Genomic DNA, 16,684 nt, shown 5'->3' on the forward strand with positions numbered 1-16,684 from the left:
GGGAGTGTTTGCTAGGGGCCTGAGGACTAGTTGGGTAAGAGGGGGCTGACTGCTCCAGTGGCCGCGGTCATAGTTTCTCTCTTTACCCCACCATCAGAGCAAAAAAGGTGGTTAGGAAGTGGTTGTTACTAGAGGGCAGAGGAAAAGGTTCCAGCCCCAGTGAGGAAGAGGCAGGTGGTGGTGGTGGGGCCCGGCCCTGTGTGAGCTTACAGCCGCCCTTCCTCTCCTCAGTTATTTTTGGTCTCTGTGACCTGTAGGTTTCCTGTTAGTGGGAACAGAAGTGACAGGAACGAGTTCCCACTATAGAAATGAACGCCGGGAGTCCAACTCATTCCCCTTCTCTCTTCCCTTAGCCTTTGAACTTCTCAGGGATCCAGGCCTCTAAGACTGCGTGTTAGTGGCTTCAGGCGCTGCGCCAGACACTTCCTTTGAGTCTCATCTCCTAACCCCTCCCCTATCCCCAGTAGGGCCTTGCAATTCCTGGACCCCTCGTTAAAGCAAGACAGTCCTTTCCTCTGCAGAACCAGTTTACCCACCAGTAACCCTTCCGTGTGGCTCTGGGTGCTGAAATGGGGAGGAGTTGGCCGCCAGGTGAACAGGAGACAGAAGCACCCCGGAAGCTTCCAGGCAGTCCCCGCGTCACGTGGGGCTCTACCTAGTCGGCCTCCTAAGGCCCCTCCTTACGCATGCGCCCATTCACTGCCGGGTCCCCATCTATGCCTGAATCCCGCCCTGCCCTTCTGGTTCCGCCCCTGCCCGGGAGCCCCGCATCCTCATTGGCGAGCTCTGGACGTGGATGTTGGCCAGGGTGGCCCGGCGCGGACACCCCAGTGATAAAATGGACCATCCACGAGGAAACTAGCGCGCTCCAGGGGTGTGGCTCAAATCGCAGTTCCGCCCTCTGGCTCCCAGCCCAACACCGAACCGGGATCGATCTGGCGGCGGCTTGAACTAGCTCAGCTGCGAGCTCGCGGAACCACGCCTCCGGGAGACTCTGGCCCGGCCGGCGCGGGCCTGGTCTTCAGTCCTATATCGCCCCCGCTTGGGAAAAGGTGCAGGGGCCTCTCGCCGCCTCGTCGGGACCGTCCTCTCTACCTGCCTCTGCAACCCCTCTCGGCCCCGAGCCACCCAGCAGCGGGGGTGGGTGTGCAGAGGTGCAGCGTCCAGAACCCGGCTCCCGCAGAGGCTCGGGGTGGCAGCAGCCCTGTTACGGCTTAGATGGCGCGCAGGACCGAGCCCCCCGACGGGGGCTGGGGATGGGTGGTGGTGCTCTCAGCGTTCTTCCAGTCGGCGCTGGTGTTCGGGGTGCTCCGCTCCTTTGGGGTCTTCTTCGTGGAGTTTGTGGCGGCGTTTGGGGAGCAGGCAGCGCGCGTCTCCTGGATCGCCTCCATAGGAATCGCGGTGCAGCAGTTTGGGAGTGAGTGCGGCGCCTGCATCTGGCGGACTGCGACCCTCGGAAGGGAGAGGGAATGCGGGGACTGGGAAGGAGAAGGGCGAGGGGCGGGAGATGCTAGGCGGGGAGACGCCTGAGATCTTCTCGCAGCGCCCCTTCCACTTCCTCAGGCCCGGTAGGCAGTGCCCTGAGCACGAAGTTCGGGCCCAGGCCCGTAGTGATGACCGGAGGCATCTTGGCTGCGCTGGGGATGCTGCTCGCCTCTTTCGCTACTTCGTTGACCCACCTATACCTGAGTATTGGGTTGCTGTCAGGTGAGAGCCTGCACAAGGGCAGGAGAGTCAAATGCTTAGATCGTTGAATGTTCACCTCCTTCCTGCTCCTTGCAAAGGGTTCGGGGAGAAGCTGAGGGAAAGTTTAGCTAGCACCTGTACGCAGAAGGGAATTCTTAATAGGAATGACTAAACCGACAAACATGATGAGGAATTAGGAAATTCAAGGATGATGCAACCTGGCCTGGCGCCGTGGCTCACGCATGTAATCCCAACACTTTGGGAGGCCGAGGCGCGTGGATCACGAGGTCAGGAGATCGAGACCATCCTGGCCAACATGGTGAAACCCCGTCTCTACAAAAAAAAAAAAAAAAAATAGCCGGGCGTGGTGACAGGCGCCTGTAGTCCCAGCTACTGGGGAGGCTGAGGCACGAAAATGTCGTGAACCCAGGAGGTGGAGCTTGCAGTGAGCTGAGATCGCACCACTGCACTTCAGCCTGGGCAACAGAGCGAAACTCCATCTCAAAAAAAAAAAAAAAAGAAAGAAAGAAAAAAAGGTGCTAGGTACTGTGACTGTGAAATCGATATCATTATTCTATTTACAGCTAAGGAAAAGCTCTAAAGCTTATACAACTTGGCAAATGAAGGTCACACAGCCAGAAATGGTAGAGCCCAGGTCTAACTCCAAAGTTCTGTGCTAATTACCTTACAAACTTTGTCTCTAATCTTCCACAATCCCAAAAAGTGTATTATTACATTTTGCAGTTGAGAAGGTTGAGGCTGGGAGTGTTAAAACACACAAGGTTACACAGCTAGAAAGTATCCAAGCCAAGATTGTATCCCAGGTCTGTTGGACTCCACAGCAAGTGCTACATTCTGCTGCTGGGCAATGCGGGGATTACTGGGTGCCTTGAGCTCCCTAAGAGTTCCTAACCCCACTTCTTCCTTTTTGACAGGCTCTGGCTGGGCTTTGACCTTTGCTCCGACCCTGGCCTGCCTGTCCTGTTATTTCTCTCGCCGTCGATCCCTGGCCACCGGGCTCGCCCTGACAGGCGTGGGCCTCTCCTCCTTCGCATTTGCCCCCTTTTTCCAGTGGCTCCTCAGCCACTACGCCTGGAGAGGGTCCCTACTGCTGGTGTCTGCCCTCTCCCTCCACCTGGTGGCCTGTGGTGCTCTCCTCCGCCCACCTTCCCTAGCTGAGGACCCTGCTGTGGGTGGTCCCAGGGCCCAACTCACCTCCCTCCTCCATCATGGCCCCTTCCTCCGTTACACTGTTGCCCTCACCCTGATCAACACTGGCTACTTCATTCCCTACCTCCACCTGGTGGCCCATCTCCAGGACCTGGATTGGGATCCACTACCTGCTGCCTTCCTACTCTCAGTTGCTGCTATTTCTGACCTCGTGGGGCGCGTGGTCTCTGGATGGCTGGGAGATGCAGTCCCAGGGCCTGTGACACGACTCCTGATGCTCTGGACCACCTTGACTGGGGTGTCACTAGCCCTGTTCCCTGTAGCTCGGGCTCCCACAGCCCTGGTGGCTCTGGCTGTGGCCTACGGCTTCACATCAGGGGCTCTGGCCCCACTGGCCTTCTCCGTACTACCTGAACTAGTAGGGACTAAAAGGATTTACTGTGGCCTGGGACTATTGCAGATGATAGAGAGCATCGGGGGACTGCTGGGGCCTCCTCTGTCAGGTAAGTGGAATGGGGTTCCCAGGGGGTGAGGGCTGCCATGTTGCACAACTAGGGGAGGGTACTATTCTCATTCCAGTGTATGTGAATATTGCCCTCTGGTGTAGTACAGTACACAGCCTGTGTGGCCAACCATAGCATCTCTGAAATGGGTCCATGGGGCAAAGAACTTGGGGCTGGGAAAGTCTGAGCGGAAAGACAGAGAAGCTAAGTGGAACCTTTGGCAGGGCGCCTACAGCTCGGGTTTTCAGAGGACCTGGCAGAACCTGGCCAGACACAGACGTAGCATTCCACTGTCCACCCTTTCCTTTGGCCCACTGGGCCCCAAACCAGGTATCTGAGGCACCTGGTCAAAGTTCTGCTGGCTCAGGTTGCCAGAAGTTTCAGACCTTTATCTCCTCTTACCCATTAATTGAAGCTTTGGAAAGGCTACAGTTGCCAGAAAGAAAGGCACAAGTATGCCTCACTCAATCTGGATCTCCAGATCCCTGCAGGCTGGTTTGGAGGTCCTTTCTGAAGGCGGGGAGGTGGTTGAAATTAACTTTTGAGGCCCTTTTGGGAAACCAGAGTTCTCAAGTTTATCCAACTCCATGGGAGTTCTAACTCCTCTGAGATGATAAGTCTTCCCTCCACCCAAAAATGTATCTGAGACATCAGCCCCAGTAAATAGATCACTCATGTGTATTGTTTTTCTCTCTTGGACCTAGGCTACCTCCGGGATGTGACAGGCAACTACACGGCTTCTTTTGTGGTGGCTGGGGCCTTCCTTATTTCAGGGAGTGGAATTCTCCTCACCCTGCCCCACTTCTTCTCCTGCTTCTCAACTACTACCTCCAGGCCCCAGGACCTTGTAACAGAAGCACCGGATATTAAAGTTTCCCTACCGAAGGAGGGGCTGGAAGAGGACTGAACTTCACAGAGTCAGGCCCGGAAAGCCAGAGCTTGACAGCTCCAGGTCTTCTCTTGCCACGTCTTGGTCTCCACAGAACCACAGTGCCTTAAGATTCTCCATCTGCCTCCCCCTAGAGCAGGCCTGGGGCTCCTGCAATGTGTGTGCCAACCCTTTGTATTTTTGTATTTTGTTGAGGACTCTTATTTATCCTCCTTTACTGTCCTAACATTTTCTTTTTTTTCTTTTTCCCGAGATGGAGTCTTGCTCTGTTGCCCAGGCTGGAGTGCAGTGACATGATCTTGGCTCACTGCAACCTCCGCATCCCGGGTTCAAGTAATTCTCCTGCCTCAGCCTCCCAAGTAGCTGGGATTACAGGTGGGAGCCACCGCTCCTGGCTATTTGCCTTTTTTTTTTTTTTTTTTTTTGTATTTTTGGTAGAGACGGGGTTTCGTCATGTTGGCCAGGATGGTCTCGAACTCCTGACCTTGTGATCCACCCTCCTCAGCCTTCCAGAGTGCTGGGATTACAGGCATGAGCCACCGCACCCAGCCTTTCCTAACCTTTTCTAAAGGACCCAGGAGTTTTAAAGGATCCGGGAGTTCCTGCTTCACTGAGTGTGAATCAACTGTGAAAATCAAAGGCCAAGAGACTTACCATGTTTTATATACCATCTCTAGTGTTGCCTCCCAAGTTTCTTCTCTGAAGATATATGTTTGGGAAACATGACTGTCTCTTTGAGATAAAATCAAGTAAGAAAAATAGATAATAATCACAACCTCAGAATGAGCTGGGGCCCGTATGCTTGGGTTGGCCAAATGGTGTCATGCCTGGAAGTGGAGGAGGATGTCCAGGAGCTCTGATGACCCAAGGCATTTTAACCCTGGACTCTGTTCTCCAGGCCGCCACCACATACCTCCCTCTTGCCCATTATCCCTGTGGCTTAGAAAAGAAATTGAGGGCCGGACGCAGTGGCTCTCACCTGTAATCTCAACACTTTGGAAGGCCGAGGCGGGTGGATCACGAGGTCAGGAGTTTGAGACCAGCCTGGCCAACATGGTGAAACCCCGTCTTTACTAAATACAAAAATTAGCCGGGCGTGGAGGCATGTGCCTATAATCGCAGCTACTGGGGAGGCTGAGGCAGGATAATTGCTTGAACCCGGGAGGCGGAGGTTGCTGTGAACCAAAATTGCACCACTGCACTCTAGCCTGGGCGACAGAGCAAGACTCTGTCTCAAAAAAAAAAAAAAAAGAAAGAAAAAGAAAGAAAAGAAATTGAGAGAATGCTGAGGGCACAGGTTATAGATGTGTGGATAGCTTTGGTAGAACTGAAGTCTGAGCCTAGGATTCTTGTATTTCCCTCAGGGTCATAGAAGGAGATTGAAATGCAGGGAAGAGTTAGTCTGGGAGGTCTGGGGACTAGGGTAAGGGACATGAAGATGGGGCAGATAGCACCCACGAGCAACCCACCTCCAACCCCAGCAACACACTGAAACCGGCTGCCAGACAACTTTGCAAAGATTCCCTGTTCCGGCCAGGACTTGGGCAAAGAGAAATGGGTTGCCTGGACAGACAGTCGCCCTTCTTCATACCCAGGGCCTCCTGGGATCCTGTTCCTTTGAACCAGCCTTTCTGGCTGTCTTAAGTAGAATATTTTCAGGGTCCTAGATGGGTGAACAGTTGGAGGTTTCAGGAAAACCCAATAAAAATTCTTTATTGGGGGAGGGGCTCAAACAGGAAAATAATCAACAAGTGGTGTCCAGAGTGGAGCGAGGGCCTCCTGGGGACAGCAAGACTGCCTGGGGAGCGGGAAGCAGCTCCCCCCTCTCTGGGGGAGGCGTGGCTGGAGGGGAGGCTGGACCACAGGAGGGCAGCGCCTTGGGCAACCCTATGTAGATGAAGCTGCCGGAGAGGATCAAAGAGCCAGACACCAGGAAAGAGGTGGTGAAGTCTCCTGTCTCATCCCTTAGGAAGCCTGAGGAGATGGGTAAGGGAATTTAGAAGCCCCTAACCCCAGGGGCAGAGGATAGTTGTAGGCAGATCTGCGAGCTCAGGTCCTTACCTGATAGGGGAGGGCCCAGGAGCCCTCCGAGGCTCATCAGCATCATCACCAGTCCCGTGGCCTGCACCACACCTCCGATGCCCACCAGCCCGGGGAGCACACCGAAAACCAGCGGGGCGTAACTGCCCGCGCTCAGCCCATAGGCCACAGCCGCGGCCAGCAGGGGACCCCCCCAACTCTCTTCGCCCCCCACCACGGGCACCAGTCCCACTACCCACAGCCCCAGCCCAGTCAGAGCCCCGAATACGGCCAGCAGCCGCGGGAGAGGCACCCAGCCTTGGTCTGCCAGCCACCCGCAGACCAGCCGGGCGCCCGCATCACCCACCGCAGCCACGGCCACCACCAGCGCTGCCCCGTATCCCCCCAGGCCCCGGTCTAAAGCGTGGGGGGCCAAGTGCACGTAAGGAACGAAGTACCCGCCCCCAACCAGGGCTGTGCCTAGAGCAAAGATCGAGAAGGCCCGGCGTGTGAAGAGTCCCAGGCCGAGGGCAGCTAAGGGACTACGCGGTGGGGCTGGGGGGTCGCCAGGAAGGGCCAGGGGTAGCAGCAGGGCGCCACAAGGAGTGAGGTGGAGGGTGATCGCGCCGAGAAGGAGCAGAGCGCCCCGCCAGCCGAAAGTATCGAGGAGAAGCTGCAAGGCAGGCGCCAGGAGCAGCGAGGAGGCCCCGTTGCCAGTGAGCGCCAGCCCCACCGCCAAGACTCGACGGCGGGAGAAGTAACGCGAGAGGGTGCCTAGGGCAGGGGCGAACACCAGGGCCCAACCAGAGCCTGCGAATGAATGGGAGGGGATGTGGGCCGGCACTGGGGACGCCCTCCCCAGCATTCCCAGTCCTGCTCTCCGCACCAGGCCCTCGCCTCGTTCGCTACCCCAGTCCCATAAGCTCCTGTCCCCAGTTCACCCTGAATGACCCGGGCATCCCCCTTCCCTCACCAGCGAGGAGGCCCAGGCCGAGGTAGAGGTGCAGCAGACTGCGGGCGAAAGCCGAGAAGACGAAGCCCAGCGAGGCGAGGACACCCCCAACCATCACCACCGTGCGGGCTCCCCAGCGCGTGCTCAGGGCGCTGCCCACCGGGCCTGGAAGGGGGCGGAGTCAATAAAAGACACGCCCCCGGGCCCCCAAACTCTCTCCAACACCTCTCATTGGCTGTTTACCTCCCTCGAACTAATGGTTCCTCTCCTTGACCTTAAGATGCACTCTTTTCTAGAGCCGGTCGTCCTTTCTCAGGTTGTCGGGTAATCAGGGGGGTCTCCCATCCCTCCACTCACAGCCCCTCCTCCCCGTTCCCGTCTCTCGCCTCAGAGCCCGCCTCACTGGCTGCCTGCTGCACCGCCAGGGCCAGGGCGCTGATCCACGCAGTGTCCTGGGCGCTTCGGTCAAAGTGCTCGGCAAGGTCAGGGAAGGCAAGGCCCAGCGAGCGCAGCAGCCCGTAGGACAGCCCGTTCACTGCGAAGGCTGCGGCCGCCACCACCCAGCCCCAGCCCCCGTCCGGGGGTCCGGCGGGCTGGGGGGTCATCGCCGTCTGCGGGGGTAGGCAAACACCTGTGAGAGAAGCCTCTACGCCTGTGCTTCCGCTGGGAAGCTGGCATCCCTGAGATCCAGCCTCTGGCTGCTCCCCCGGGGTGGGCGGGTCACCCCGAGCGCGATGGCGCAGAGCAGAGGGAGCCGGAGCCAGGCCTAGGGCTGGAACTCCCGGGTCCGCGCGAGGTACCAGGACGGGGACAGCCAGATCCCCCAGGCCCGGGGCTCCCCGTCCCACGTACACTCCTTCCCCCTTACCCGACCTCTCCGGGCTGTGCGGGGAGGGGAAGGGCGAGGAAGGGCTGGGCCCGGCTTTCTCTCCGCTTCCCAGGCGGGCGGGGGCCCCGAAGGGGAGCGAGAGCAGCGATGGAGCCCAACTTGGACAAGCTCTCTCGGTAAACAGAGATCACCACAGGGGCCCGAGCCACCTGGGACGCCGGGGGTACGGAGGGCGGGGGCGAGCTGAAACAACCAATCAGCCAAGCCGCGGGTGAGGCCAGACACCAGTCCCACGGGGATTGAATTATGTACACACACAACCCCCAGCCCCGGGGAGGGAGTGGAGAGGAATGAATGCCGAGGGGCCCTGCCCTGCTCACACCCATGCACCTGCTGCCTGCTGCGCGCAGGGGAGACACGTGGATTGCAAACCCCAGCGAGCCCGAGCCCGGGGTCCACCGCCAACGCGGGGAAATATGGATGGTCCCAAAAGCCTGAGGGGATGAGTAGTTTTGTTTTCAGGAACATTGCTTAGGACCAGGTAGACCTCGGATATCAGATCACAGACTTCCACTGAGTGCCAGAGCTGTGCTTAGAATAGCAGACCCCCAGGCCGGGCACGGTGCACGCCTATAATACCAGCACTTTGGAAGGCCGATATGGGTGGGTCACCTGAGGTCAGGAGTTCGAGACCAGCCTGGCCAACGTGGCGAAACACCATCTCTACTAAAAAAACAAAGAAATTGGCCAGGCATGGTGGCACGAGCCTGTATTCCTAGCTACTCTGGAGGCTGAGGCAGGGGAATCTCTTGAACCCAGGAGGCAGAAGTTGCAGTAAGCCAAGATCATGCCACTGCACTCCAGCCTGGGCGACAGAGCAAGAGTCTGTCTCAAAAATAAATGAATAAATAAATAAATAAAATAACAGGCCCCCAAGGATAGAGGGTGAAACAGGACTCTCTCAAAGTGAAGACCTGTGATGTGCCAGGCACTGTTTACACATGCTATCATTTCATCTTATAATAACCCTATGAAGAAGTTGTTGCTCTCTTTTATTCATTTATTTTTTTTTAGATGGAGTCTCACTCTGTAGCCTAGGCTGGAGTGCAGTGGCGAGATCTTGGCTCACCACAACCTCTGCCTCCTGGGTTCAAGCGATTCTCCTGCCTCAGCCTCCCGAGTAGCTGGGATTACAGGCACATGCCACCACTCCTGGCTAATTTTTGTATTTTTTAGTAGAGATGGGGTTTCGCCATGGCCAGACTGGTCTGGAACTCATGACCTCAGGTGATCCACCACCTTGGCCTCCCAAAGTGCTAGGATTACAGGAGTCAGCCACCGCGCCCGGCTGGTGTCGTGCCTCTTTTATAGATGCAGTAACTGAAGCTCACAGGGAAAAAATGGTGTGAATATTTGAATTTAGGTCTGTCCAACTGTGGGACCTACAGGGAGAACAATCCTGGAACTGAAACAAAATCTGGCACAGTTAAGAGAAATATCCTGGATACAGCTTGATGCAAACTGCCCTGGAAAGGGCGGAACCATTGCAGGGACAGAAAACACAGGATTCTAAAATAAGGGGTCACTGGGAATAGAAAGGATTCTTGAGATCAGAATCTCTAAACACTTAGGTTAGAATTTTATTTTTTACGTATGTATGTATGTATGTATGTATGTATGTATTTACAGAGACAGGGTCTGGTCCAGGCTGAAGTGTAGTGGTGCCGTTATGGCTCCCTGCAGCCTCGACCTCCCAGGCTCAAGCGATCCTCCAACTCAGCCTCCCGAGTAGCTGGGACTACAGGCTCCACGCCACCATGCCTGGCTAAATTTGTTCATTTTTTGTAGAGAGGGGGTCACAGTATGTTGCACAGGCTGGTCTCAAGCTCCTGGACTTCAGCAATCCTTCCACCTTGGTCTCCCAAAGTGCTGAGATTACAGTCTACCATGCCTGGCCAGGTTAGAATTTTGAAAGCAAAGTAAGAAATCAGGTCATGGAACCCAGGTATTGATTTTTTGAAACACTTTATAGAAAATGTCCTTTTTGACAGGTTGACATTCTTTACCTCAGCTGTTTGAATTCCCAGGTGTGTTCTTTGGTTTAATTATTAAACATAGGATAGAACATTCAGCAACCTAAGTTGGGATCATGCATCCACCGAGCCACATGATGGCAGTGTTTCCTAATTGTTGGGAAAGAATCTGCCTGTAAAGACAAGAAAAACGCTTCTTAAGGAGCGCAACTGTAAACATGAAAAACACAGCATGACCTTCAACGGCTCTCCACTGCCTAAAGAGGGAAAAAATTACATTTCTGTACTCTGTACAGGCCTTTTACAAGAATCAAAGGTAGACCTAGGTTACCGTTCCAAACCGTCTCTCCTCCCTCCCTTTTGCAGCCTCCCATCAGCCACTATCTTCTCTGCTCCATGGACATGCCTAGCTTTTCCTCACTCCTCAATTTTTGCAAATGTCATGCTCTCTGCTTGAAACGTCCTGTTCATGAAGGTCTAAGGTGACAGACACACCTTAGGAAAGTGGCCCCACCGGTTTCCCAGCCCGGAGTGCTGTTGTGAAAGCAGGTCCTCAGCCACCGGGGAGGGCAGGGATCCTGCCTCCTGAGAAGGCTGCTGAAGACTCTGCTCCAAGCTAAACGAATCACCGTCTCCCCATGGTGAGGCAGAAATGCAGGGCACTCAGAGCGAAGACCGGGCCCTCTGCGTCTGGGAGTTGTGCTAAGTGATGCTGAGCACCTTCGCAGGATGCTTACGAAGCCAGAAGGGTATCCTAGAGCCTGGGACTGGGGCTGTGCAAGGGTACATTCCTCTTCTACCTCAGGCTCCCTATATTCTTAGCAAAACTTGTCATCTTTTGCTGACGGAATAAAATAGCACAGAGATTAGGAGAATAGACTCCCAAGTTAGATTTCCTGGGGTTGAATTCCAGCTCTACTGTAGGATCCAGCCCTACGGGGCTTAGGGGGTGTTCTCCCCGTGTGCGGAGATGAGACTGTAATAAATACACAAGACAAAGAGATAGAAGAAAAGACAGCTGGGCCCTGGGGACCACTACCATCAAGACATGGAGATCAGTAGTGACCCAGACCGGCTGGGCGTGCTGATATTTATTGCATACAAGATAAGGGAGCAGGGTAAGGGGCATGGATCTTCTAAGTGATTGACAAGGTGAAGCAAGTCACATGATCACAGGACAAGGGTCCCTTCCCTTTTAGGTAGCCGAAGTAGAGATGGAGAAGGCAACATACGTCAGCGTTTTCTTCTATGCACTGATAAGAAAGATCAAAGACTTTAAGACTTTCACTATTTCTACCTCTATCTACTACGAACTTCAAAGAGGAACCAGGAGTACAGGAGGAACATGAAAGCGGACAAGGAGCGGTGACCATTGAAGCACAGCACCACAGGGAAGGGTTTAGGCCTCCGGATGACTGCGGGCAGGCCTGGATAATATCCAGCCTTCCACAAGAAGCTGGTGGAGCAGAGTGTTCTCTGACTCCTGCAAGGAAAGGACACTCCCTTTCACCGTCTGCTAAGTAATGGGTGTCTTCCCAGACACTGGCGTCTCTGCTTGACCAAGGAGCCCTCAAGCAGCCCTTATGTGGGCGTGACAGAAGGCTCACCTCTTGCCTTCTAGGTCACTTCTCACAATGTCCCTTTAGCACCTGACCCTACACCCGCCGGTTATTCCTAGGTTATATTAGTAATGCAACAAAGAGTAATATTAAAAGCTAATGATTAATAATGTTTATAATAATGACTGATAATTGTCCATGATCATCTCTATATCTAATTTGTATTATGACTTTTTATTCTAACTATTTTCTTTATTATACTGAAACAGTTTGTGCCTTCAGTCTCTTGCCTCAGCACCTAGGTAATCTTTCGCCCACATTCTACTACTTAGTAACTATATGATCATGAGCAAGTGTGACTCAATCTCTCTGTGCCTCAGTTTCCTCATTTCTACAATGGGGATAATAACAGTAGCTACCTGATGGGTTGTTATAAGAATTAAATGAGTCACTGTGAATACATATATAAGTAAGTAATGTAGAACGGTGCCCAAATATGACATGTGTTAGAGCTCATTGTCGCTATTTTCTTTTTTCTTTTTTTTTTTTTTTTTGAGATGGAGTCTTGCTCTGTCACCCAAGCTGGAGTGCAGTGGCCTGATTTCTGCTCACTGCAAGCTCTGCCTCTCGGGTTCATGCCATTCTCCTGCCTCAGCCTCCTAAGTAGCTGGGACTACAGGCGCCCACCACCATGCCCAGCTAATTTTTTGTATTTTTTTAGTAGAGATGGGGTTTCACCATGTTAGCCAGGATGGTCTTGATCTCCTGACCTTGTGATCTGCCCGCCTCAGCCTTCCAAAGTGCTGGGATTACAGGCATGAGCCACCACGCCTGGCCTCTTTTTTTTTTTTTTTTTTTTTGAGACAGAGTCTCACTCTGTTGCCCAGGCTGGAATGCAGTAGCACAATCTAGGCTCACTGCAACCTCTGCCTCCCAGGTTCAAGTGATTCTCCAGCCTCAGCCTCCCAAGTAGCTGAGATTACAGGTGCCCGCCACCACATTCAGCTAACTTTTTTGTATTTTTAGTAGAGACGGGGTTCCACTATGTTTGCCAGGCTGGTTTTGATCTCCTGATCTTAAGTAATCCACTCACCTTGGCCTCCCAAAGTGCTGGAATTACAGGTATGAGCCACTGCACCCGGCCTCCATTGCCGCTATTGCTGTGAGTTGAGGAACCTGGCTGGACCCAACAGCACCGCAGCCCTTCCCCACCTGGCTACTCCTGCTAATGCCTCAAGGTCAATGCAGCACATTGCCCTGGTAAGTTCTCAGTAGCGCCACATGGGTTATAAAATGTGAATGGCTATAAAGAGATTCAGTGGAAATTTCTGCTTTTCTTTTTTTTTTTTCCTTTCTTTTCCCTTAGCATTTTCCAAAGTTTGTGCAAAAATGGTGGTCTCCCTGTCTTAACTCTAAAAACAAAAGAGAAGGCCAGGTGCAGTGGCTCACACCCATAATCCCAACACTTTGGGAGGCCCAGGCAAATGGATTACTTGAGGTAAGGAGTTTGAAACCAGCCTAGCCAACCAACATGGTGAAACTCTGTCTATACTAAAAATATAAAAATTAGCCGGATGTGGTGGCGCATGCCTATAATCCCAGCTACTTGGGAGGCTGAGGCAGGAGAATCACTTGAACACAGGAGGGGAGGTTGCAGTGAGCTGAGATCATGCCACTGCACTCCAGCCTGGGCAACAAGAGCAAGAATCCGTCTCAAAAAAATTAAATAAGGCCAGGCGCGATGTCTCACACCTGTAATCCCAGCACTTTGGGAGGCCAAGGCAGGTGGATTACCTGAGGTCAGGAGTTCAAGACCAGCCTGACCAACATGGAGAAACCCTGTCTCTACTAAAAATCCAAAATTAGCCAGGCGTGGTGGCGGGCACCTGTAATCCCAGCTACTCGGGAGGTTGAGGCAGGAGAATCGCTTGAACCTGGGAGGCAGAGGTTGCCGTGAGCCGAGATTGCGCCATTGCACTCCAGCCTGGGCAACAAGAGTGAAACTCCGTCTCAAAAATAAAAAAATAAAAATAATAAAATAAATAAATAAGAATAATAAATAAATAAAAACAAAAGAAAAGAAAAAGTCAGAATAAGTTTTAGTCATTCAGTCCTTCATACAAAATATTTATAGACAGCTACCATGTGCCAGGTGCCATGCTTAGCGTTTGGGATACAAATGTGAATAAGATAGAGTCTCTCCCCTCCCAGTCCCACAATCAGATCGGAGGATCATCGTATGAAGAAAAGAATTCTCAGCACGAGGACAGGGACGCATACACCGTAGAGTGGTGCATGGGAAAAACTGACTCATTCCTCTTAGGACTGCTGGGAGGCTTCACAGAAGAGAAGCCCCTTGTGCTGGGTCTTGAAGGATGAGTAGGAGTTTGCCAGATGGATCTGTGGGCAGGGGCATTCCAGGCAAAGGGAGCGGCTTGTGGAAAATCACAAAGGCATGAACCAACTTGGCACATTGTTTATTGTTTGGGGAGCTATAAATAGCTGCTGTGTGGAGAACCGAGCATGTGTAGGAGGATAATGTAGGATTACGCTGCTGGGCAGCGGGCCCCGTCTGAAAGGCCTTGAAGTCCAGGCTAAGGAATTCAGATATTCCTCCAGAGGCTGATACTACTCCAAAATGTCCACTGAAGTAGCACTCACTAATAATGGAAACTGAATACAGAGGAGAGGCGAGTCATGCCACAATCAGAGGGGCAAGGAGAGTTTGCCTTTTGCATGTGGGAAATTTCTTGGAAATATCTTGTTTTATGTTAAAAATTCATGTAGAATTTTTCATTCTACTTTTTCTTTTTTTTAAGACAGAGTCTCACTCTGTCGCCGAGTACAGTGGCACGATCTCGGCTCACTACAACCTCCACCTCCCGGGTTCACGCCGTTCTCCTGCCTCAGTCTCTCAAGTAGCTGGGACTACAGGCCCCCACAACCACGCCCGGCTAATTTTTTGTATTTTTAGTAGAGACGGGGTTTCACCGTGTTAGCCAGGATGGTCTCGATCTCCTGACCTCATGATCCGCCCGCCTCAGCCTCCTAAAGTGCTGGGATTACAGGCGTGAGCCACCGTGCCTGGCCTATTTTTTTTTTTTTTTTTTGACAGTGGATAAATTTTTATTGAGCCACTTAGTTTACAACATGAGGTAAAAGGAAAAAGTTCTCCTTGACCAGTATTTTACACAGCTGTAGGAAAGTAGTTTAGACTTCACGGATTCATAAGGGATTCCATCTCTCAAAAGCTGGGATCAAGTCAACAAATTTTATTAACTCCTCGAATTTTCCAGTTGACTCTTCCTTTACAATAGTAACAAGTTCTATTATGTAAGTTTCTTCAAGGCCAAGTTTTATCATAGTTACTAATATCGTTAGAGCTGAACTATTTCAATCAATATCCACTAATTCCACTTCAAAAATGGGTTTTGCATTTGGTGGAATTTTGGCATCAGGCTGTCCTTTCTTTCCATAAGCCCATTCTGGTTCAATCTCCAGTCCAGCCTTTTCTCCTTTACTCATAGTCAAGAGGGCTTCACCCCATCCTCTGACAACTTTGCCTACTCTGACCTTAAAACTTAAAGGCTTGGCATTTTTCTTCTTCTTTGCACTTGTTTGAATATTAGTATCAAAAACAGTCCCATCTTGTAGTGTTCCTGTATACCAGCAGTGAACAACATCTCGCCTTTTGGGAAAGTTGGTTTTATCTCCCTTTTTCAGAACAGATTTAGTATATTTTGGTGGACCCTTATCCAGGGTCTCTTCAGACTTGGTGTCTTTGGGTTTATCTTCATTAAGCTTCACATTTTTTAACTTGCTCACTTTACTTATACTTTCAGTACCCTTAAAATGCTTAGTTTCAAAAAGATGGTTATAGGCTGTAACCAAGTGGTCCTTGTTAGCTGTCTCGGCCACATGTTTAATGTTTCCTAATAATTTATGTTTTGCAAGAAACGAATCTGAACCGTGTTCCTGCAGAAACTTGATAATATCCTTCTTGGGCAGCTGCTCACTGTGCACCATGCCCGGCTAATTTTTGTACTTTTAGTAGAGACGGGGTTTCACCATGTTGGCCAGGCTGGTCTCGAACTCCTGACCTCAGGTGGTCCTCCCACCTCAGCCTCCCAAAGTGCTGGGATTACAGGCGTGAGCCACCGCACCCGGCCTAAATGTGTCTTACCTGGCATATTCTATTAACAGTCTAGGCCAGGCATGGTGGCTCACGCCTCTAATCCCAGCACTTTGGGAGGCCGAGACGGGCGGATCACAAGGTCAGGAGATCGAGACCATCCTGGCTAACACGGTGAAACCTTATCTCTACTAAAAATACAAAAAAAATTAGGCTGGGCGCGGTGGCTTAAGCCTGTAATTCCAGCACTTTGGGAGGCCGAGACGGGCGGATCACAAGGTCAGGAGATCGAGACCATCCTGGCTAACACAGTGAAACCCCGTCTCTACTAAAAAAAAAAAATACAAAAAGCTAGCCAGGAGAGGTGGCGGGCGCCTGTAGTCCTAGCTACTCGGGAGGCTGAGGCAGGAGAATGGCTTGAACCCAGGAGGCGGAGCTTGCAGTGAGCTGAGATCCGGCCACTGCACTCCAGCCTGGGCAATAGAGCGAGACTTCGTCTCAAAAAAAAAAAAAAAAAGCAAAAAAACAAACAAAAAAAAATACAAAAAAATTAGCCGGGCATGGTGGTGGGTGCCTGCAGTCCGAGCTGCTGGGGAGGCTGAGCCAGGAGAATAGCGTGAACCTGGGAGGCGGAGCTTGCAGTGAGCCGAGATCGCGCCACTGCAATCCAGCCTGGGCGACAGAGTGAGACTCTGTCTCAAAAAAAAAACAAAAACAAAAAAACAGTCTGGGACTTTGGCCAACATCTATATCAAAGTTGTGAGTCGTAAGCCATGGGCACTAACTCTGACTTATTTACAGAAAGAAATGATTTATTACAGGATACTGCATAGTTCACAAAATCACCAAGAAACCTACGGAGCCAAGATTGGCAGGAGCACAGACGGCCACAAGCCTAATGGGTTGCCAAAG

The 16,684-nt window shown here is 52.2% G+C and overlaps 2 protein-coding genes and 1 pseudogene across 5 annotated transcripts; 1 reads left to right on the plus strand and 2 right to left on the minus strand.

Moving 5' to 3' along the window:
• The first annotated feature begins 767 nt into the window (after positions 1-767).
• On the plus strand, positions 768-5,028 carry SLC16A13 (solute carrier family 16 member 13). The gene is made up of 4 exons (XM_001105273.5): positions 768-1,417; positions 1,564-1,707; positions 2,622-3,359; positions 4,064-5,028. The coding sequence occupies exons 1-4, from the start codon at positions 1,219-1,221 to the stop codon at positions 4,264-4,266; spliced, it is 1,284 nt and encodes a 427-aa protein (XP_001105273.3). The 5' UTR covers positions 768-1,218; the 3' UTR covers positions 4,267-5,028.
• A 906-nt stretch (positions 5,029-5,934) lies between these two features.
• On the minus strand, positions 5,935-8,402 carry SLC16A11 (solute carrier family 16 member 11). 3 transcript variants are annotated; one of them, XM_015118415.3, is made up of 5 exons: positions 8,088-8,402; positions 7,623-7,830; positions 7,241-7,384; positions 6,310-7,077; positions 5,935-6,222 (listed from the first exon to the last, which is right to left on the minus strand). In XM_015118415.3, exons 2-5 carry the CDS (start codon positions 7,822-7,824, stop codon positions 5,993-5,995), a joined length of 1,344 nt encoding a protein of 447 aa, XP_014973901.3. In that variant the 5' UTR covers positions 7,825-7,830; positions 8,088-8,402; the 3' UTR covers positions 5,935-5,992. The 3 variants fall into 3 exon arrangements, with proteins under 3 accessions (XP_014973901.3, XP_077826275.1, XP_077826276.1); XM_077970149.1 differs by having other exon boundaries at positions 7,606-7,830; positions 8,088-8,349; XM_077970150.1 differs by having other exon boundaries at positions 7,463-7,830; positions 8,088-8,231.
• A 6,347-nt stretch (positions 8,403-14,749) lies between these two features.
• Positions 14,750-15,666, minus strand: LOC100429536 (peptidyl-prolyl cis-trans isomerase FKBP3 pseudogene; annotated as a pseudogene). Its single transcript, XR_013405863.1, has one exon. The product of XR_013405863.1 is annotated as a peptidyl-prolyl cis-trans isomerase FKBP3 pseudogene (transcript).
• Between the last annotated feature and the right edge of the window lie 1,018 nt (positions 15,667-16,684).

This window comes from Macaca mulatta, chromosome 16 (assembly GCF_049350105.2).
Source record: "Macaca mulatta isolate MMU2019108-1 chromosome 16, T2T-MMU8v2.0, whole genome shotgun sequence".
NCBI classification, from domain to species: Eukaryota; Metazoa; Chordata; class Mammalia; order Primates; family Cercopithecidae; genus Macaca; species Macaca mulatta.

Coding starts and splice junctions, on each gene's coding strand:
- SLC16A13 (XM_001105273.5), top strand. CDS start 1,219: ATGGCGCGCAGGACCGAGCCCCCCGACGGGGGCTGGGGATGGGTGGTG. Junction 1,418..1,563: donor CGCGGTGCAGCAGTTTGGGA/GTGAGTGCGGCG, acceptor CCACTTCCTCAG/GCCCGGTAGGCAGTGCCCTG. Junction 3,360..4,063: donor GCTGGGGCCTCCTCTGTCAG/GTAAGTGGAATG, acceptor TCTTGGACCTAG/GCTACCTCCGGGATGTGACA.
- SLC16A11 (XM_015118415.3), bottom strand. CDS start 7,824: ATGACCCCCCAGCCCGCCGGACCCCCGGACGGGGGCTGGGGCTGGGTG. Junction 7,385..7,622: donor GGCGGTGCAGCAGGCAGCCA/GTGAGGCGGGCT, acceptor GCCCCCTTCCAG/GCCCGGTGGGCAGCGCCCTG. Junction 7,078..7,240: donor CGGCCTGGGCCTCCTCGCTG/GTGAGGGAAGGG, acceptor ATTCATTCGCAG/GCTCTGGTTGGGCCCTGGTG.